Source organism: Pituophis catenifer, unplaced genomic scaffold, assembly GCF_029215685.1.
Source record: "Pituophis catenifer annectens isolate HBS135680 unplaced genomic scaffold, rPitCat1.0.hap2 SCAF_1, whole genome shotgun sequence".
In the NCBI taxonomy this organism is placed as follows: Eukaryota; Metazoa; Chordata; class Lepidosauria; order Squamata; family Colubridae; genus Pituophis; species Pituophis catenifer.
In genome coordinates, this window is record NW_027256881.1 from 128280120 (window position 1) to 128303868 (window position 23749).

The 23749-nt window shown below is 38.5% G+C and overlaps 1 protein-coding gene across 2 annotated transcripts in view; it reads right to left on the reverse strand.

The window, feature by feature from the left end:
* The window catches only part of ARHGEF10 (Rho guanine nucleotide exchange factor 10), a 116636-nt gene that overhangs the window by 16134 nt on the left and 76753 nt on the right, over positions 1-23749 (reverse strand). For both annotated transcript variants that reach the window (XM_070932957.1, XM_070932956.1), the window contains exons 19-26: positions 22697-22812; positions 21979-22106; positions 20402-20502; positions 19275-19396; positions 18826-18912; positions 17182-17408; positions 15222-15379; positions 9824-9966 (exon numbers count right to left, since the gene is read on the reverse strand). In XM_070932957.1, the coding sequence (XP_070789058.1) occupies positions 9824-9966; positions 15222-15379; positions 17182-17408; positions 18826-18912; positions 19275-19396; positions 20402-20502; positions 21979-22106; positions 22697-22812 (1082 nt within the window). The remainder of the gene's footprint in view (positions 1-9823; positions 9967-15221; positions 15380-17181; positions 17409-18825; positions 18913-19274; positions 19397-20401; positions 20503-21978; positions 22107-22696; positions 22813-23749) is intronic.

Genomic DNA, 23749 nt, shown 5'->3' on the forward strand with positions numbered 1-23749 from the left:
AAAGGTGTTCAACTTTCTCTCCTGCCGTGCATAAAGGGTTCAAGACTCACTGCAGTACAAGAGTCTAAAATCCTTGAGTAACCCCAGAATAAATCTCATAATTTATCTATGTGGCTTATGCTTATCTGAAAAGATAGTGAACTTATTATTAAAGGGAATAATAAAATAGTCCAGTGAATTATAAAATGCACACCACAAAGCTTCCAGTAATTTTCGGAGAAAAAAAATAAAAACAAAACAGTTGTGATTCCTCTGCTTCAAATCTATGGAAACAGATGGTACCACCCAAGTAACAAGACAAGTTGGGCGACAGCCAAGAAAAGCTACATTAATCTTGTCAAATCATTAATATTATTAAGCCATTTTAAAAACCTAAATGATAAAATATAATTAATTAACCTGTTTCTTTATTGAAGTCCCTATGTTAAAACTATTTAAGATAAGTAAAAATAAGGTGCATAGGGGAAAAAGTTTGCTGTTAAAGATACATCCTTAAAATTGAGTTATTTCTAGATGAGTGGTTGCTGTGAGACATAACATGTGGTAGTGCACAACATTACTGTGTTCTTCATGACTGCAATATGACATGTTAGAGAACATTAATATTAAGATAATTCAAAGCATTTCTTGGGGCCTTCAAAAGATAATGTTTATTCTAAGCTAAAAAAAAAGGATTAAAGCACTAGATTAAAAAACTGACTCAAAAGCTTTAGTATTTTTGTTTTGTTTTGTGAAAAATACAGAATCCTCTGTCTGCCTTATAAACCAATTTATGAAAGCAATGATTTTTTACCTATCAATACAATCAGTATCAGCAGGCAGCAAACTTACCCCTTTGGGAAAGGTTCCTGAATCTATCACTTAGGTAAGTAATGAAAATTTTAAATATAATTTAAATATCTTTGGGGATAATTTAAATTATATGGGGACAAGTACCTGCTCATAAAAAGAAGCTCTATGACAACCAACATGTTGATTTCTGCTCGAGTGAAACACACACACACACACAATCCTCGATTTACAACAGTTCATTTAATGACCATTCAAAGTTACAATGGCACTGAAAAAAGTGACTTATGACCATTTTTCACACTTACGACCATTGCAGCATTCCCATGGTCACATGATCAAAATTGAGATGCTTGGCAACTGGTTCATATTTATGATGGTTACAGTAGCCCAGAGACATGTGATCAGCTTTTGCGACTTTCTGACAAGCAAAGTCAATGGGGAATCCAGAGTCACTTAACAACTGGGTTACTAACTTAACAAATGCAATGATTCACTTAACAACGGTGGCAAGAAAAGTATTACAATGAGGCAAACTCACTTAACAAATGTTTCACTTAGCAACATACATTTGGGGTTCAATTGTGGTCATAACTTGAGGACCACCTAAATATATACTGTATATTCAGCAAGGAAGGAAATTGACCCTTAGGTCATAATGTTTACCTAGAGATCAGCTCTGTTCATTGACCACCCTCATTTTGGTCTTACATCCAGTCAGTCACTTTCCTTTTCCTTTGCTCATAAGCGTGGCCTTTTAAAATCAGACTTTTCGTCAATTTGGGACGGCCTTCAGTTATTAGTTGCACAACTAGTGCCCTATCTTGTTTCCTGCCTTCTTATTGCAATTGTGACATTATTTTCACAACAAATAATATATGTGGAAGTGCTGAAATTCTAAGGAGGAAAGCTAAGTGAAGTATCAGCAGTAGTCAAAAAGTGGTTGCAAGCCAAACATGACAGGAAATAGGAGCCTCTTTACAATAAAAAAATGTGGAAAGAAAAACAGAGTTCCTATCTGCGTCAATAGCAATAGCAATAGAACTTAGACTTATATACCGCTTCACAGTGTTTTTACAGCCCTCTCTAAGCGGTTTACAGAGTCAGCATATTGTCCACAACAATCTGGGTCCTCATAACACCAATAACAATAATGGTTAGTTTAAAATGCTTGCAATTTACATGTCTGCTTTAAACTTCAAGGAACTTATATAAATTTAAGACAACTATCTTAAACTCTGCATCATAAAGCAAAAACATTCTCATATTAAGATGATTTTACATATTATGGTCCATGTATTCACTGAAAAACTTCAAGCTGAGCGAAGGCAGATGTGTCCACACAAATATTCCCTAATCAGTTCATAAAAATGCCCCTGTAAACGCATGCCAACTATAGTAATTGTGCAGGCAGAAATTAAATAGATCCAAGGTTATTTTACAAATAGATAAACAGTAAAGTCATCTGAATTTGCCTACAGATTCATGCAATACACAAACAGTATATCTATCAGGAAAAATATTTTCAAGCAAACAGAAATAAAAATACAGCACAGCAATTCCATTCTACCATCAGAGTCCCCTTACGTGCCCAAGGGTATGCTTTTTGCAAATCAGTATAGCAGAAGTAAAGATGGAAAAAAATGTTCATATTTCTCCATTATCTTGCCATTATTAGGTCTCTTTCTAATAGTCCAATTCAAAAGCTGAACTATTTTTTTTCTCTATCTCTAGGGAACAACCAACAGTATAATATTCTTCTTAACCAGAGGCGCTGAAGTTCTCTTTATGATCAGCTCTACAATGTTTATTGTAGGGTTGATTTTACGGTAGTATGTCATCCACACAAATGCACTTGTATTTTTATGAAGGAGACTAATACAGTATATTGGCATTACTTTTTCCATAAGTGAGATTATTAGCCAAACACTTTAAATTTTTGAGATTTTTAAGAGGATATTTTCTCAAATGGAATTGCTTGTTGAAAAGATCATGAATCAGTTACTCCAATTTTTTCTCATTGCTGCAATCCCTAGTGACACTTTTCATGCTCCGCTGAAAGATGGGTAAATTATTTACCCAAGTAATAAAATCAACGTTTTATGTGCATCACTCTTCAGCTAAAAGATTCTTTAGCCTGGCTCTTAGTCATTCCTAAACACATACATACACATTGGAATGAATGACCTCAGGCAACAGCACATACATCCACACAATGCTCTAAAGGAATCTGTGACCCCTCCTAACCTAGAGCAAGGAGATCTACTATAATCTAACATATCTCTTTCTAACACAGCTCTCTCATACTGTGCCTTACACTTATGTCCTACAAGAATCAGTTCATTCATTGAATTCAAACTGGCAGAAATTACATCACAACATTGAAGAAGCCTAGAATGTATATTTTTAAAAATGAGAAGCATTTGCACAATAATAAATGAATCTCTTTCTCAAAAATTACTATATGACTCTGAAGCCTTTTCATTCATCCTCCAATTTAACATTTTTGTACCATTTTTGCAACCATTCTCATTCTTTATCAGACACGGAACATCTAGAACCACCCTGTTTCTCATGCAAGGGAAACATAATCATTTTCATTGCTGATGGTTGGGTGAGGGCTTCTTTCTCCTCTTGCACATACCCTCCATGCACATAAACATCCAAAGTCCTCCGGTCTTTTACACAGACCATGATAAACCATTATAGTTGTTGCTATGCTCCCAAGACATTTCTCTGCGAAACGAAGCAGCCCTAGCATTAAGCTAGCTTGGTCCATAATTCCATGCTACAGTCTTCCCCTTCCTTCAGACCAAAGAGCCTGGTATTTCTCTTTTCCTCAAGCACTATGGCAACCTTAAGAGTGCCAGCACACATTTTTATGGCTACAGCCAACTCTTTCATCCCAGTGGCGCCTGAAAGAACAAACCACTTTTTTTTTTTGGGGGGGGGGGTGATACAACAAGACATTGCATAGTTTGCATCTTTCGCTTCCCCCCTATTTATACGCAGCACAAAATCCTTTGTGATTCTCAGCCTGAAGAGCTCTGCCAAGGACTACAGAATGCTTTCTCAAGCATAGCACATTCTGTATAATGGGCCTCATTGTTCACAGAATGTGAAGGGATTTTACTGTGTTTGAGAAATGGCCGTGTTTATATATGCTTATTAAGGAAAAATGGGGATATTTTCATTTATCTGGCATATTTCAGGCTTTGTTTTTGGGAAATTTAAATTACAAATTATAATCTTTCATTGTTATAATTATATGTAATTATTGAAGGGGGAATGTATAATTATTGTTAAGAGGGAAAGCTAGCAAGCCTATATAAAGGCTACAACATGAATGATAGGCAGGAAAGCACAGATAGTGAAACAGGTGCCTTGAATCTAGGGACTGTTATAAACTCTCATTTTGAACAATGTACTATGGAAAGAAACATTATAATGAATTGTAAAGATATCAACAACAACAACAAACAACAACAAACAACAACAAACAACAACAACAACAACAACAACAACAACAACAACAACAACAACAATAATAATAATAATAATAATAATAATAATAATAATAATAATAATAATAATCTGGCAATTTAAACCTTAAATAGCATTTAGGAAACCTGTGTATTGACAAAATTTCCATTTGCCAGTAATAAAAGGTCACACTGCTTAATCTGCACATATATTTCGCTGATACATTATGACATCCTAGGTATTTGAGAAGAACTCAATGCAAATGAAAGCCAACTGGCAGTTGTGATTTCACATTATGTATAATAATACATTTTAAATCTATACATCTATTGCCAAATCTAGGTAGCAAATATACCTAACACTCTTGCCTGTGGGGAAATCTGGTGGGGTGGGGTGGGGTGGGTTTACAGAAAGAGGCAAGCCCAAAGTCACCTTACCCAGCTTTCTTGCCTAAAGGAAAACTAGAATTCACAGACTCCTAGTTTCTAGGCCAAGACATTCACCACTATACCAACTCTTATATCTTGCTTTGCTTGCATAGACCCCTTTAGGAATAAGCATTGCAAACCTGATGCTAACGCATTACCAAGCCTTTTGGATTTACCCTGGGAGTTCTTATACTAGTTACAGAGAAGGGAATTTCTTCTGCAAAATAAATAGTGACAGGATACCACACAGGACACAGCCTTGACCCTTTCCTCTCTTGCCAACATATATATTCCCTTGGCATTCTCATGAATGCTGCTTCGGCTCCAGTGGAACTAGAGACTGGCACATGTCTGTGCTAGCTCTGCTTGAGGCAAAGGCTTCAGAAAATTTCCCTTCCAGCCAACAAGGATGGTGTTTATGAAAGCTGTGATATATTTCGATCATTCCTAAAATGTAACATTATTTCTAGCTAAACCCGTACCCAGTAACCACTGAAATGAGGAGTATCACTGAGGTTGGCATGAAGCTTAGAACAAAAATATTTTCAAGTGGAGCTGACCTCAGCTTGAATCTGGGATTCCAGAAAGAGTCCAAGCATCAAAAACATAAACAGCAAGGAAGGAACAGTGGGTAGGAAGCAACAGCAATGCAATGCTGTGTGCCAAATAATTTGTTCTTATGCCTTGAAAATATTGAATATGTGAAAAAGGCTCAACTGTGCCTAAAGACTTCATTTTGTGTTGTTAGCAAACTATCACCAAATTTAAGAGCAACATGGCTGCAATTATGTTAGAAAAGTGGTAGGGGTGGACAATAATAGGGGAAAGGATGGTGTCAGCAGGGATCTAGAGGCAGGCCACCTTGGTGGCTGCCCCATCAGTACAGTTTGATTTCAAAGATCAGGATGGACCTCATATTTTCCTCTTTAAAAAAAAAAATGTTGGGCAGCTTCATTTTGCTGGTCCTATGGGGCATAAGAAGGTACTTGTTGGGCTGCCTTTTTCCTGATTTTTTCATTTTATATTCAGTATATTTTACCTTTTATGATGTTTACTAGAATGGAAGAGTTTTATGGGACTATTTGTTCTTACTGATTACAAATCATGAGAGTTTCGTGATTGAGGGTAGTCTATGAATGTTGCAATAAATAAATGCGATCCCAGCTGGCTGCATCACAGAACTGAGAAAAATGCCACTCTGAACAGGATTTAAGAAGCTGATTCTTTCTTTGCTCCACTTTAAGGCTGCATAAATAATGAAACTTGATCAAATCGAAAGCTACATGCACCCCATTCATCTATCTCAAATTCCTGATTCTCCTGCTTGCTAGCTAGCACCATCACAGAAGGAGGTTGTACCAAAATTGCTAATTCATACCCCCCTCTCTCTCCCCCCTCTCCCTCTCTCTCTCTGTGAGAGAGAGGGGGAGGGGGAGAAAGCATATTTTTGGATGAATATTATTTTCCTCAGTGATTTCCTCAGGTTTTCCTCAGAGTTTTTTTCAGAGAAAAGAGAACTAGTCTTCTGGACAATTAACATTTCCTGCAATTGGTGCTTTTATCTAAGGTACAGATCCCTGGGGATTCAAATTTATCATGCAATAGGGAACAATGAGCAGCTCACAAGAAAAATATCAGCTGAGGACACATTCGTCAGTCTGTGTTAGCTTGTGCCTTACCCCATTCTCACCCAAGAAGGCTGAAGTGATCATACACTTGCACTCCTATCTTATATATTTTATTTATTTACATACAAATGAAGTCACTGCAGCCATTGAAGGTTATGAACCATCATGGCCCATCATGTGAGTTGGTAGACAGATATTTTTTTCACTTCCCAGTCCAGAGATTAGAGAGAGTAACTAGCCCAAACCCAAACAGTTTTCATGTCTAGGGGATGACTGCAACCTGCATCTTCTTCCTCCTATTCCAGTTCATGAACCACTCTGCCACAGTGATTCTCACCCATGCTTGCACAGATATCCATATGTGCCTCTAAAAAAACACCTGTGTCTAAGGTTGTTCAGCTTATGCTCTTCTGTGTTCTTTGTACAACCAAATGGACACAAAATTTTAACTCTACTATGAGTAACAAACCTGGCCATAATGGAATCTGCTCTTACTAGAATAAAGTTTTTGGAGACCTAGTTTGGTCTAGTGATTAAGGCACCAGGCTAGAAAATGGGAGACTGTTAAATTCTAGCCCCACCTTAGGCATGAAAGCCAGCTGAGTGACTTTGGACTAGTCACTCTCTCTCAGCCCAATTCGTCTCACAGGGTGATTGTTTTGGGGAAAACATGAGGAGGAAGGTGTGCTGGATATGTTCTCCACCTTGAGTTATCTATATAAATAAAAATGTAAATGTCTGTTTGTACATAACCGCACATCTCCGAAAGTTCTTCACCAATTGCTTTCAAATTTTGACACAACGTTGCATTTGACTACAGGTGAGTTTTTATATACCTATATTATATACATGTCACACCTGTGACAGGTAAAAACATGAAAAACATTGGAAAACATTGAAAGACATTGACAAACATTGAAAAACAGCGCCTTCTGGTGGACGTAAAACCAACATGGCAGCCTCCCAGCCCTGATTACGCTCAACGGATTTCTGCTCCTTATATTTAGATTCTCCATATTGCTTCCAAGAAACTGCGCATTTGGAAGGCAGAGACGCCCGAGGGCCATATCCTGCCACCAGGCTCGGCAGGTAGGCAGCCGGCTCCCTGCCGGGAAGCCCTCGCTTCCGGCACTTCTAGGGCTGGATGGGGGCGGCCCGAGCCTGGCTCTGACCTCCCCCTCCCTTGGCTGCCCTGCGAACTAGCCTCGCCCGCCGCTGCTGCCCATCCCCCTCGCCAGCTGCTCTCGGAGCTCCCTCCAAAGAACACCTGGCAACAAGGCTGCCTGGGTCTGCCGAGCGGGAACCCTCCGTCCCTCACTTGGCCCGAATCGCGCCTGGCCCAGGGCTACCACGGGCCCCGAGGTCAGAAAGACCAGCCACTAACCGGCGCTATGCGAATCCGGTCGGTGAGCGGGAGATGAAGGCAACTGGAGCCTCGGGATCCCCTTTGACCAGCGCCACCTTTGATTCCCAGGTGGCAGTTCACAGAGCCTACACAAAAATTTCGGCCTCTGGCAGAAAAGGGGCTCCGGGGAGGCTTCGGGGGGCGGAAGCGGACAGGAGGGAGGATGGCCGGCCCTCCTTCGTTTCACCTGGAAGAGCGGGGGATTTAATCATTCCCTTGCCCTTGGCAGGCGGGGGAGGAGAACTGTGCAGCAGGGGTCCAGTGGGGTGTGCATGGCTCCTGGCTTTGCTGCTTTCTTCCTTCGGACGGGAAGCCCCAAACCAGCCTCGAACCCCCGTCACACCCCCTCCCTCCCTCCCTTCCCTTCCCTGCTATGCGTCTCCCCGTCGAGCCCCCAGAGAACATCTGTGTAGGGAGGACGGAGGGGGGCCCCGAGTTTCTGCTGTGGTGCGAAGAGCTGCGAAGGCCTGGCCTGAAAAGGTAAGGGCGATGGCGGGGGATGCAGAAGAGGCCGGGACAGAGACAGAGATAAACAGAGAGAGAGGGAGAGAGAGAGAGACATAGAAATACAGAGAGAGGGGGAGAGAGAGAGACACAGAGAGAGATACGGGGTGGAGAGAGAGAGACAGAGAGATAGAGACGGGAGAGAAGGAGACATAGAGAGATACAAAGAGAGAAGGGGAGACGGAGGATTTTGTGGTTCCTATTGTTTTTTAGCAACCGGTTCTCTGCCCTAATCACCAGCTGGGTAGGCGTGGCTCGGGGGCTGTCATGTGACTGATAAAAGTGATTGACGTCAAATTGGCCACGCCCACCAAATGTTCGTGGAGAGTTTGGAACATCAGCCTCGCTCTTTTAGCCCAGCGGAAGCACCAGACTGGGCCACAGCAACGTGTGGCCGGGTACAGCTAGTTTGTAATAATAATAAAGGTGGGATGCAAATAAATAAATAAATAATAAAAGCATCCCTGTACCATACTTTTCCTTCCATGTTAGCTCCCACTACCACATAGCCATGGAAGAGACCAGTTCTGTTTTGACATACTCCAGGATTATGATTGTCCAAGACTGTAGAATTGATAATGAGGAAAGAAAGGATACCAGTGAATATAATTCTTGCAAAAAATAATAATAATAATAATAATGGTGATGTTTGCATGTTATTTCATTTTCTACCATATCTAGCTTCAGGCAGGGGGATACCAGTGGGACTCCTAAAGGCAAAAACATGGGATGGAATAGCCAAGTTCATTCTATAAGAATAAAATGCTCTAACGCATATCACAGATCATCCCTTCTGAATGATTAATTACAGACTATTTTTCACATTTTACAAGTCACGTCAAAAACTCACTAAAGAAACCCTTTTTTATTTAAGATGGAAACTGCAACAATCATATAGGGAGACATTACCATAAAGCAAAAGTCGTAATGAGTCAGAACATATTCAAGGAGTTTCTATTGAGTTTCTTTGAAAGAAAAGGCTCTCAGGTCCCTCGTATATCCAATTTTGACATCCTGTGACAATCTGATGCAAAAAAAATACAGCCCCCCCTCCAAAAAAAATGGTCTACAGAGTTGGAAAGACAAGAGACATCAGAGATAAATATTCAACAATAAAAAAAGCTGTTCACTAAAAGCAAAAGCTTGGATTTCAGATTATTCATATACAAATATAACCAGTCTGCTCCTTTCCACATTTCTAAGCTGATATTCCTGTTTTCTCCAAGTTGATATCATAGGAATTTGCAGTTTGAAAGCATGCAAATACAAGTAGGTAAATAGGTACTATATATAAGCATGAGGGAAGGTAACAGCATTTGGAGTTTCGCTGTATGGTCTGTGTTGCGGCACAATATCATGCTGGCCTCACTCCAAGCAACACTGGCTCTTTGGCTTAAGAAATAGAGAGGAGCACTGCCCCCTAGAGTCGGTCACAACTAGAGGGGTAAAACCCAAAGAGATACTTTTACCTTAACTTTATATTCATGCGCAAGTTTGATTCAAGAACACACTTACATCTTATATAGAAAATTACATTAAAAGCCACAAAATGAATTGCTTATGTTTGGAAAGGGAATTATGCTTACCTCTACAGCATGACTTTCTGTATTAATTATAAATATCTGTCCACCAGAAGCAGCCCAGATGGTTTCTTCCATCACAAGAAGACCTCTGACAGGAAGAACTCCCAATTTCACTATTTTCTGTGGTTCTGAGTTCCAGGTCCCATCTTTTGCAAAAAGAAATGAAAGATTTAATTTAAAAAAAAACACACTTCATTTATATAATAATTACCTTGATATACTTATTAATGATAAAATATTCTTGCCTCAAATTGATTTTTTCTACTTTTTGTTCTCTTCCAAAACCATTTTTTACCAAAGTATATAGCCAGAGGGTGGGTATTTAAAAGTATCGTATCGTATGTTTATTTTGGATGTTTTTTACATTGGGTTACTTGTTTTAAAATGTTTTACTGTTTTTATTGTGATATAGTTATAGTATCGAACTGTAAGCTGCCCAGAGTCATTGACTGAGATGAGCAGCTACAGAAATTGAATGAATGAATGAATGAATGAATGAATGAATGAATGAATGAATGAGTCTTTAAACCCTTACAGAGGTATTGGCCACCCTTGCATGTCAGGGGGAAAGCTATTCAAAGCTATTTTTCAAATATTACGAGAGGAAGTGAATTGGATTGTTAAAAACAAAATCTAAGTTGTCACGCATTAGCATTTTAATGCTTCATTTTATAATTGGAAATATTCCACTAATTGCCAATCTTCCTCTTAACATTGGACAGTCTCCTTACACAACAGTCACAACACAAAGAGAAAACAGGCGTTCAAAGTAATATAAAGCTAATTCTGGACAGTAACTCAGGATTTGTCATGAATTCCATTTAATTAAATCTAATATCCTTCTCTCTGCCCTCCAGCAATGGAGAAAAGTTATCTTCTGTTTGATTTAACCAGTATTCATCTTACTGTTCAATAGCTTCCTTATTTTCTCTATTGTGTAGCACCACTGGCATTTCAACAGAGCTGCTAAATTGGCTCTGTGAACAGAGATTGTTAATTGAGTAGTGCAATGGTGCATAAACAATAAGATAAATGATTACATACTGCTTGTTTCTATCTCAGCAGAGCAAGACTAAAAATACACAGCAACAGTTAAAAGGAATTCAGTTTTAACACTTTTGAAATTAATGTTTATTCAGTGATTATTCAGAATTACAGCTATCATCAACAATTGGAAGGATCCATATAGACCAGTGATGGATAGCCTTTTTTGAACTGAGTGCCCCAAAGCGTGCGCGTTCAAACCCCCAAAATGCAACGTACCTGCGGCTCCCACATGTGCACCCTGCCCCCCGCACATGCCCTGCATGCATCCCATCCTTCGCATGCGTGTGCGCCCCCCACATGTGACCCACTCCCATGCATGCGTGTGTCCCCTGCATGTGCCCTACCCCCCCTGTGCATGCACCCCCTGCCCCCTGCATGCGCGGCAGAGACCCAAAGACCAGCTGGCCAGCGGGAGGCGTGCATGCATGCACAGCAGAACTGAACTGGGGCGACGGCTCACGTGCCATCAGAGAGGGTGCTGCGTGCCACCTCTGGCACGCGTGCCATAGGTTCGCCATCACAGATATAGACTAAGAGCAAAACAAAAACTTTTCATGATATTATCATTGTAGCAATTCTTCCTCGGGAAAAGACAGAACCCTATTCAGTATTTTAATTCTTCAACTGACAGGTGCCATGGGAACAACTGAAATATAACACATGAGCTCTCTGAATGTGAGTGTTAAGCAGCATTAGAAGCTGAGAGAAATATATCAGTATTTCATTTTTTTTCTTCTGCTGATACTTAAACAAAGCTGGCAATGCCAGGAATTGTTGGCAAACTTGGATGAAAAATATTTTGACCTGCAGAATTAAGTAGTGCAACTTGGATTCTCCAATGTCAACGTGTACAATTATTATTGGGTCAAATCCTCTGTCCCAGCCTTTATTATATATCTGACAAAATAGGTCAGCATTTCATTAAGCTGCCTCTTCAGCATGATTGGAAAAGCAGCTTGAGCTGACAAAGATTATAGTTACAAAACTGGGAGAAAAAGTGAGATTTCCTTTGTAATCTAAAGTAAGAATAATTTTGTAATTCTACTTGTATTTGCTGCAAAGGAAATTGGAAGCTTCTTTTATTTCATGTTAGTTTTTTCTTTTCCTTCCTTCCTTCCTCTCTTTATTATAACTGTTTCTTTTATGGCGTTTTAACTTTTGACTGGGAGCAGCCCAAAATTGTTTAGCAGATAGGTGGCTGTACAAATGTTTTAAATAAATAAAATTAGTTTGCAATGTTCTTGTAAAACTTTCAATAAAATTTATTTTAAAATGTTACAAACTGGGAGGCAACAAATGCTTATCTGGGAAGAAGGGAACACGGAGACCACTGTATATGCTTTGTTTAGATGTAAAAAGCGCTACATTAGCTGAATTAGCCAACTATCGTCCGGTCTCCAACCTTCGTTTTGTGGCGAAGGTTGTTGAGAGCGTGGTGGCACAACAGCTTCCCCGACACCTGGATGAAGCTATCTATCTGGACCCGTGCAGTCGGGCTTCAGGCAGGGGCACAGCACAGAAACGGCATTGGTCGCGTTGGTGGATGATCTCTGGAGGGCTCGGGACAGGGGTTGTTCCTCTGTCCTAGTCCTATTAGACCTCTCAGCGGCTTTTGATACCATCGACCATGGTATCATGCTGCGGCGGTTGAGGGGGTTGGGAATAGGGGGCACCGTTCTGCGGTGGTTCTCCTCCTTCCTCTCCGACCGCTCGCAGTTTGTGTTGGCAGGGGGACAGAGGTCGACCTCGAGGCACCTCGCATGGGGAGTGCCGCAAGGGTCGGTCCTCTCGCCCCTCCTGTTCAACATTTATGTGAAGCCGCTGGGTGAGATCATCCGTGGTTTTGGGGTGAAGTGTCACCTGTACGCTGACGACACTCAGCTGTACATCTCCACCCCAGACCACCCCAACGATGCCCTTGATGTGATGTCTCGCTGCCTGGAGGCCGTGCGGGTCTGGATGGGGAGGAACAGGCTCAGACTCAACCCTTCCAAGACCGAGTGGTTGTGGCTCCCGGCGTCCCGATATAGTCAGCAGGTGCCATCGCTGACTATTGGGGGTGAATCTTTGCCCCCCACAGAGAGGGCTCGATATCTGGGTGTCCTCCTGGACGCACGGCTGTCTTTAGAAGAACATATGACGGCCATGGCCAGGGGGGCCTTTTATCAGGTCCGCCTGATTCGCCAGTTGCAGCCCTTTCTGGATCGGGACGCCCTGCGCACAGTCACTCATGCCCATGTTACCTCCCGGTTGGACTACTGTAATGCTCTCTACATGGGGCTCCCCTTGAAGAGCACTCGGAGGCTCCAACTGGTCCAGAATGCGGCCGCGCGGGTGGTTATGGGTGCAACCCGTTGCGCCCACGTGACACCCCTCCTGCGCGAGCTGCACTGGCTCCCAGTGGTCTTCCGGGTGCGATTCAAGGTGTTGGTTACCACCTTTAAAGCGCTCCATGGCATAGGACCCGGGTACCTTCGAGACCGTCTTCTGCCACCAATAGCCTCCCACAGGCCAGTTCGCTCCCACAGAGAGGGTCTCCTCAGGGTGCCATCGGCCAAGTCATGTCGGCTGGCGACACCCAGGGGGAGGGCCTTCTCTGTAGGAGCCCCAGCCCTGTGGAATGAACTGCCCCCGGAAATTCGTAAGATTTCTGACCTCCGGGTATTTCGCTGCGCACTCAAGACCCTATTGTTCTGCCAGGCTGGGTTAGCAATATAATTTTAAATTGGATGTTTTAAATTTTGGGGGTTTTAAATTAAGCCAAATTTATTTAATATTTTTAAATTATTTTAAATTGATGTTTATTCTGTTTTTAATTAGGCTGTACACCGCCCTGAGTCCTTCGGGAGAAGGGCGGTATAGAAATAAAATTATTATTATTATTATTATTATTATTATTATTATTATTATTATTATTATTATTATTATTATTATTATTATTATTATTATTATTATTACAATCACAGCAACCCAAAGCCCATGCAAACTCTGCTGAATAGAGAGTTGCATTAAAGAGAGTGCATTGTTATGTAATGGATATGCTTTGATCTCTCTTCTTAATATATACCCAGCTACTTGTGATATAAAAAAGGAAGTTTTAAATATATGTTGCTGATAACTGACTGCACTATATTGAAAAATATACTATCCTACTATTAAGAATATTGAGAAGTTCAACTTTCACAATAAAATTAACAGAATTGAAGCAAGTACTTGGGAAATCCATGTCCTGTCTAAGATGACAACCTACCAGGCAGGTGTTTCAATATTTGTAATCTTGCTGCATAAAGAAACAAGAACTGAATATGTGTTTTGTAGATGCAAGGCTGAGAGAATCAAAATTTCTCCTCTAACAATTTCTCCATAAACAAACAAAATATTTCATAATAGTAAACCTCACACTATACTTAAAATAATTGTTGCAATAGAAGAAAATATATGTAACTCATGATTGAATTGTGGAGTTCTTGGTGGTCTTTGATGTGATTGTTTGCTTTGCAGACATCTGATTACTCAAGTTGGATTCACATTGATGAAGTTGGCTAATTGGGTAATGAAATGCCTGAAAGCAATCAACCACACTCATCAGGACACCAAGGAACCCCACTGATCATTATTTTGATTTAAATATATTAAAAGTTAACAAAGAGGAGTAAATAAGGAGCCTCATTTTTAACAAGTATATACTAGACCATTTTGAGGAAATCAATACATGGAACAGGACAAACTACTGGCTTAAACATTTAAATGTTCATTATTTTTCAATTAATGCTACAATAGTGCATGCATGCGCAAGATATAGCCTTAAAGCCATTTTATATTACATCTTAAAATAGATATATTCATGCCACCTCTTAAGAAAGATTTGGAATTAATTCTTTATGAACTAAACATGCAGTATCTACATAGACTTCCCCATCCTATTGCTCTCCAGCGGTGAAAAGCCTGCAGTTCCCCTAATTTTCAGGCCAGATTAGCAAAAGACTTACAAGAAATGGCCAGCGCACCTGAATTCTCTTCAATTAGAAAAGACTATCGGAACTGTTAAAGCTCCCGTGAAAACTCCCATCAGAAGTGTTAATATATGCATGTTTGTGGCCCAGGAACCTGTTTCTAATGTAAGAGTTTCTATTCTCAATCTGCATGTCAAAATTGAGACATGTATTGCTTATGAAATTACAAACTAAGCAGATATTTGAAATATATATGCAATGTTTGATGGTTACTGGTGCCAACAGCAATCCAAAGTGAAAATGTGAATATGAATTTAGAAAAAGAAACACAGCAACGAAATCTGTGTCTATAAATACTGCAACTCAGAAACCCTTCTGGATATCCCATAACATTCCTATACCTTCCAATTTGGTGTAGATTGCAATGTTTCCATTGACTAGGCCAGCAAATAAATGGTGAGTCTTGTATGCTAAGCTCATCACAGTAGACTTCTCGGGAGCAAAGAAGTGTTGAAGACGGATTTTCTTGGAGCCTTGACTACTTTTGTAAACAGAGATGCTATTTAAGAAGAACAGGAAATACTTTAAAAATCATCATATAAAAAGGAAAAAGGAAAACCAATTCATTACATTCAAAAGTATATAGAGATTCTCAGTCATCCAAGTCATGGTTGTCCCAAAGGTGCTTTTTCAAGAGGCAACTGGACTTTCTGGTTTTTCTTTGAAGATGTTTCGCTTCTTATCCAAGAAGCTTTTTCAGCTCTGGAGCTGAAGAAGCTGGATCTTGGATGAGAAGCAAAATGTCTTCAAAGAAAAATCAGAAAGTCCAGTTGCCTCTTGAAAAAGCACTTTTGGGATTACATTCAAAAATTTCTTCCTCTCAATGCTTTTATGTTCTATGTTTTTGTAACATCTAATGCAGGGCTGTGTGTGTGTACACATATACACAAACATATACAGTACATGTGATAGCACTGATGTGGTGGGTGGCCAAACACAATGTTGTCATGGTATACCATATTGCTGATAACTGACTCGGCACTATTAGCAAAAACGTTCCATCACACTATCTGTATCAGGTAAAACAAAAGAAATGGATATTATATGTGACTTTCCTACACACTCATGATTCTACATATGTCCACAGTCTCAAAAATAACATTATTGAAGAATTTAGAATCCAAACCAAAACCTAATAAATCTTAAGTCAATCTACAAACTCTATTTGTATACCATTTCAGAATTTACAAGAAGATAATTTGTCAGCTATGAAACACAATGCATAAATACTGAAAGACTGGGAAAAATCACAGGAATAATACATTTCTTCTAACGAAGGAAAAAGAATGCTTTCCACTTGGAATACAGTATTTTCTTTATTATGCATAATTTTTCATTATCTAGATCTACAAATCATATATCTGAGGCTTTTGAATAAATACTACAGTATTTTTCGGAGTATAAGACGCACTTTAGTTTTTGGGGAGGAAAATAAGAAAAAAGCTGATTGGCAGGTGGATCGGGCTCTCGGAATAGCCCCAATCAGCTGTTCCCAAAGGTGAATTTTAGGAACAGGTTCCTTGATTTTGAGCTCTGTGCCTTGCTTTTTTTTGCTTTTTTTTCTGTCTCTGAAACTTCTGAAACTCTGTTTCAGGAAAAACTTTTTTCTGCCTCTGAAAGCCTCCGAAACAGAGCTTCAGAAAAAAAAGCCTCTGAAGCTCCGTTTGGGGGTTTCTTTTCTGAAGCTCTTTTTGGGGGCTTCTTTTCTGAAGCTTTGTTTCTAATGCTTTTTTCAGCCTCTGAAACTTCCGTTTGAGAAGCTGGGCGGGGCTACATTCGGAGTATAAGATGCACACAGATTTTCACCCTCTTTTTTGGGGGGAAAGGTGCATCTTATACTCCGAAAAATACAGTACTTCTTTTTTGTTGGTCTACAGAACAACTGGAACCACAGTACATGGAATTTAGTGAAAGAATGAGAATGAAAAACTGAAAGACTGACCATCAGCACCTAAAATATTTAATTGTTTAAGGCCATATTACTATAAAATACTTGATATGTTTGCCTTAATTTACTTGTGGCAAATTACCAAAAATTACTATTTATTTTATTTCTGAACACATCCAGCTGCTTGCAAAGAATGGGAAATGATTTGTTTAAATGCAACATAACATTTCCTATAGGAATGTACAGAGTTTTAAATAAATTAGATCTTTCAAAATAACTGATTAATTTAGCTGTTTGCTAGAAATAACTGATTAAGTGCAAAATTGTATTTTTAGCTATCTCTTTCTCTCTCTCTGTCTCATTCATATACAGCTAAATAATCCACAGAAATGAGACACAGATATGAAAAATACCTTCCTTCTTCCATGCCTAGACAAATAGTAGGCACGCTGAGGGGTTTTGTAGCCATGTCTCCAGATTCAGGAAACATATTATTTGATTCTTTGGATTTCTCATCTTCTGGAATATAGACCATACAGAGAATTCTTGACTCCACATTGAAGCATTCAATAAGCTTTGGATTGGAGTTTTGAAATGATACAATGGCGATTTGGCCCATTTGATTAGTACAACTGCCAATCTGTATCACAGAGAAAAGTTTTACTTTATTTCACAAGCAATATCTCTTTAACCAATAACATTCATGGTAAAGTTAGTTGCCAAAAATCATTAGGTTTTAAATAGTTAAATTAAAGAGTTTCTGGAAACTGGACATTAAAAGAAAACAATTATATACGTGCCTATCTTACTGACTGAAAATACGGGAAAAAAATATTTCACTTGCTAACCACAGAGTTTTGTTCTCTAAAAGAAATATTCTTTATTTTTTTTAACAGCATTATGTATTACAAATATATACATAAATATATTTGTTTAATGTACAAGAAATAGTGACATTTCCAGCTTTTATTTGTTAATCCTACAATATAGACATAATTCTATATTGGATCATATTGCCAATGAGATTCAGTACCAGTGACTTTTTGCAAGCCATGCTGATGGTTTTAGGAAATTATTAACTTGCATGATTTCTGTTAAATATATTTCATACTTCTGCTCAGTCTACCTGTACAAGACAGTGTACAAGAAGTCACATGCCCACAACTATTTCTGATTTGTCAAATTATTTCCTGAATGCTCCTCAGTCATTCTCAGGATCAAAAGTCTCAACATTTTAAAATGTTAAGAGGGAATACACTTCAAAAGCAAGTGATGATTTGCAAAAATTCACATAGGTGAATATTGGGCACAGAAATCAACTTCAGGCCACAAAATATACTATTGTGTAATGTCAAAGGATCCACCCATGCCTGTACTTTCTTGTTAATATAGAATGGATGCTTATATCTTTCCTAACCTGGCTATGCCTCCAGTGGTGGGATTCAGCCAGTTCGCACCACTTCGGGAGAACCGGTTGTTAACTTTCTGAGCAGTTTGGCAAACTGGTTGTTGGGAGAAATTATTAGGGTGGAGAACTGGTTGTTAAATTACTTGAATCCCACCATTGTATGTCTCCCATTCTAACAATTTCTAAGAAAAGAAGTCTCAAGAAAGGCTTATAATGAGAAAACTGCCCTGCTGTTTTCATGCATTAAGCATCATCTGTTCTTTACTCTATTCAATTTTCATTTAAAAAAAGCTAAAACCAAATGAGCAGACTTTTTTTTTAAGAATACAGAGTCATCAGTACGTTATTCAGCTTTGTGTATCTGTATTTGTATCTGCATATATATACTGCATTTACTGGCTGGATGCCCTTCCTGATGCCTATGCGGAGTTCACAGTAGATATTTTCTCTTTTGCCCTGATAGAGAAACATCTGTCTCACTGCCTAGGATTGAACTTTCAATCTTCTGAGAGGGAGGTGAGCACATTCACATCTAGGCCACTGTGCCACATATCGAAACTGAATTTGCAAAAGTGAATTCATTTTCAGACTATTATTCCATTCTCTATAAATACTATTATGTGAACTTTGAAAAAAAATAAATTCTTACCCACAGAAAACCATACTCAGTAGAAAGAGAATCAGGGTCACTTTCTTCACATAAACAAGGTTCAGGATTATAAGCAGCACATTCAACCTTAACACACAAAATAAAAATCGTTAGTAAAAATCTCATATATTTTGCTATGGCAATAAATAAATAAATAATGCTTTTCTGACCCACTGCTAGTAAAACTGAAGCCAATGAGTAAAAGAAAAATGTTTTCTATTTTACAACTTCATGTGGCTCTAATACAAATGTATATTATTAACCACTTATTCTGTCTAACAGTTTTATGTTCTATGTCAATTTTGGATTTTGACATTAAGTTAGTAAAAAATGCTTACAGTCCAAATAACTGATAAAGAGGAAATAAACTTAACTTTAGGTAAAGTAATTTAGCCCATGCATGTTTCAATCTGTTCATTAGCTATTTAGCGAACAAAACTAATATTTACCTTAAATTCCTGTTGTTTGGCCATCATCACAGGCATGTGTTTCACAAGGAGTGGGTGTTTCTCTTTTTTAATCTGATTCCCATCATCATCTATACAGAACCAACCCAGAAGATTTTCATCAGCTGTAATGGCAAAAGGGAAAAAAGGAATGTCTTTGTTTTCAATGTTATTGCTATGTTTTTATGTTACCAATTAAATACAAACAGACACATATTTTCTAGTAACGGTTTCTGTAGAATAACCAAGAAAAGTATTTTCTTTTAAAGGTTCACAAAGGTGTTTTATAAAGACATAAAGGTTAATAATGGGAAGTTCTAGAGAAACTTTGCAGCCTGCTTATTCTAGAAGGCAACATTTATGCATTCAAAAGTTTTAAAAGATAACATTTTAAAAGATAACCAATATTTATAAAATCTCTATAGAGAAAATTCCCTCATGCAGATAACTATTTAAAAATGATCTTCCAAAAATATATTAACTTTGAATAGTAGTGTAAAGGAGTTTTCGCATGCACACAAAGAGGTGTGGGTTTGGTCCTTCTTCAGATATTAACTGCAGAGTATTAGGCTACGTCCAAAGTAAAATAAATACATCAGTATAATGAAAATATATAGTATTTACTATATACATTAGTATTTGGGGAACACATTTTGCATTAAAAGAATAACAAGAGGGAGAGAGAGGGGAGAGGGAGAGGGATTTTTGCCAGCAAAAAGAACCAGCATACACATAGAATAAAACAGCAAAAGGATACACAAAGAAGCTCAAATCAATGCATAATATAAATTAGCAAAAGAAGCCTGACTACCTCTAGCTTCATATTTTCATTAGAGGACTAATGTCTTCCGTGTTTCTGACCCTTTTCCACGACTGAAATAGTTAGTCCTTAGTAGCAGAAGCCAGTCATGGAGATTCCCTGCAAATAGAACTGAAATCTCTCTTCTCTCAATTGATTTCTCTGAGTTTTCTAAGTTTTGCCAAACCCTGGTCACTATCTAGGATAAATCATTTGTTAGCTCATTTTCTGTGAATGTTCCTCTCCTTTGCCACAATTATTCACAAGGCACAGTTAACTCTCCTTCAGTTTAATTTATGTAACTTTTAAGCACAGCAAAAGAAAATCTTACCTAAAGCAAGCTTAGCCATTTGTAAACTTCTGATCCACGACTGTTTGATGGCAGGTGTAAATGTATTGAACACAGCCGTAAAGAAAGTAGGCCGTCCTGATCTATTAAAATTAAAGAAAATAAGTAATAGCGCATATTCCAGTTACACAATATAATAAAAGTATGCCATATACTCTTTTGGCAGGAAGAAAACAAAGATTCATTAGCTGCAACTGTTAGCACCAAATCAATTATTATACATTCTATTGAACAGCATTAGTTTTTCTTTCAACGTTGAGAGGAACACTTTCATAACTTGCAAATAGGTTTTCTTTAATACTTATCTAAGTAAAGACCTATCAACTCTCCCAGAGTTGGGAAAGGACAAGAGGCTGACATTCATAGTCATTGTATCCCATTATTCTGACTCCATTCATAGCATAAATGATCAATGTCCTATATTGGTAACCTTGTATAGCCTTTCAGGCAATTGTGGTCTCCTTGCACTGAGAAATACAAGTTGTGTCAGAGTTGTGATACTATCCCTTTTACTGCTGCTTTGTAAAATCAAAGCTGGCAAATTGGTAAAGTATTGGCATAATGAAACAGGGTTACAGAAATTGACTAGAATAGGATTTCTTATAATTTCTGAAATATGTTAGAGAATAAGAAAATAATAAGCAATCAGGCTGAGGCGGGCACAACTGTTCATTCTCATACAAGGAAAGGCAATTTTGATTCCTTATGAAGTTCGAATACTGTATCGAATATCTAGAGAAGAAAGATTGCTGGCTCAAACTACAGGTAATCCTCAACTTACGACCATAATTGAATTCAGAACTTTTGTTGCCGAGACATTTATTAAGTGAGTTTTGCCCCATTTTACAACCTTACTTGTCATATTTGTTAAGTGAATCACTGCAGTTGTTAAGTTAGCAACATGGTTGTTAATGGCTTCCCCATTGACTTTGCTTGTCAAAAAGTCCCAAAAGGTGACCACATGACCCCAGGACACTACAACTGTCATAAATACAAGTTCAGATGCCAAGCATTTGAATTTTGATAATGGGATGCCATAACAGTTTTAAGTGTGAAAAATGGTCATAAGTCACTTTTCTCAGTGCCATTGTAACTTCAAATGGTCACTAAATGAACTGTTATAGGTCGAGAACTATCTGTATACACATATACAGAAAAGACACTGAACTAAATAAACACAGCGTCAGTTAGCTAGTGGGATTTTATTTCAGTTCCCTTGGACACCTAAAACGCTTCCTACTTCTGTAGTAATGAGGTGCATACTGTCTACACACATCTTGAACATGGTATAAATTATGAGGTACTGTTTGCCTGGAGCTTATTACGCAGCAATGGAGAGCTGGAAAATTGCTGCCAGAAAAATGTCTCACACATAAAGAGAGATCCTATCAAGATCTGCTTCTGAGCACATGGCTATCATCATTATTTTGCAACACTAAACATGATCCTCCTTTCTCCTACCCAGAAGCTACATTTTACTGTGTTGACTTTCATGCCAACTTCCCCTCAAGGGCTTTCCAGAAAATGTATGTCCTCTGTAGTTCAAGGTGGCTACTAACTTGTCCTGTTTTCCTGGAAGCTGAAGTTGAATTCGACAGCGGTCTGCAGCTCTAATTTCATCTTCTTTTTTCAAAATGAGTTTCTGTAAACCTGAGGTCCAATCATGAGCCACTGACTGATTTAAATTCTGGTGGAATAACAACAACAACAAGAACAAATGTTGAAGTTCATATAATGTTACATTAAGTTTATTTTTTCCGTCACATCAAAAACCTGTGAAACTGCACTACAAACCATTTTAAGATACACCATCAGAATTTAAGCTAAAATTTCTTTTGCAGATGCAATCTGGAAAGGCCTTCATTAACAAAAATCTACTGCCATTCTATGTAATTTTTACTTGAAAGGAACACAGGCACAGACATATTGTACAGCACGGATTAAAACAAGAGAAAAAAACCCATGTCAGTAGGATTAAATAATGCTTAAACAGACCTGATGGCTTAATGCTCTATGCTAAAGAAACACTGCTATTAACTCATGATACAAGCATATGACATTTTTCTTGAAATCACTGAATAAAAATACCTTATTGACTATCCTATGCTTAGATTGCATATATGCAAATAGATTAAGTACAACAAACTCAGCAAGGCATCGCTAATCTACTTACAACTCTACAGTTTACCATTTAACAATAATCGCATTAGCATCGCATAAAAGAGTATAGGTGTTTGCTTAATCTGGAAACTTAATTCTACATCCATTACTTGTTACCTGGTAGTTTCCTTTCAGGCTGCATATTAGTTGACTGATTTGGCCAACTACATTCAAGTCATGTAAGAGGTTCTGCAAATCATTGTACAGTTGCCCTGGTCCCATATAAAGCTTATCTGAAACACAAAAATATGCCATTAAATGTATGCATAAAGTAAGACAGTTATTAGAAATTGCAACCAAAGTTACAAGAATAGTACCTAAAGTGGATATAAAAAGTCTATACACTCCTGTTAAAATGCCAGGTTTTTGAGATGCAAAAAAATAAAATAAAAAGTCAGATCAAGATAAACCACTTCAGAATTTTTTCCACCTTTTAATACAATTTATAAGTTATACAATTCAATTGAAAAGCAAACTGAGATTTTGTAGGGGGAAAAATAAGAATAAAATAATGTAAATAATGAGGTTGCATAAGTGTGCACATTCCTTATAAGTAGGGATGTAGCTGTGCTCAGAAATAACCAATCACATTTGAATTGATGTTAAATAGTAGTCTGTACACACCTGCCACCAATTAAAGTGACTCTGATCAAGCCCATATAAAGTTCAGCTGTTGTAGGGTTTTGCTGAGGTTTACTCAGTTGCCTCTTACAGCAAAAACCATTAGAAACAGTGGTGGGTTGCTACTGGTTCGCCCCGGGTCGGGTAAACCAGTAGCGGCGGTGCGGGAGGCTCCGCCCACCCACCTGGACATCTCTGTGCATGCTCAGAAGCATCGCACGCACGCCCACGAGCAAACCAGTAGCGGCCGAAATTGAAACCCACTACTGATTGGAAAGTATCAGACAGGAGAAGGATGCAAGAAAATTTCCAAGGCGTTGGATATACCATAGAGCAGGAATTGAAAACAACTTGATGGCACATAATCAGTCTATGCACTTGCATGTTTAGTTATAGAGTGATTCAACATAAATAATTAAGCAGTCTATATATGTTTGTGTATATACACAGATTTAGGAACATTTTGCCATGTGATTTTGTGTACCTGTCTCATGAAATGGTACAAATTGAGAAATCCTATCCCATAAGGCTTTTCTTGGTAGGAAGCCC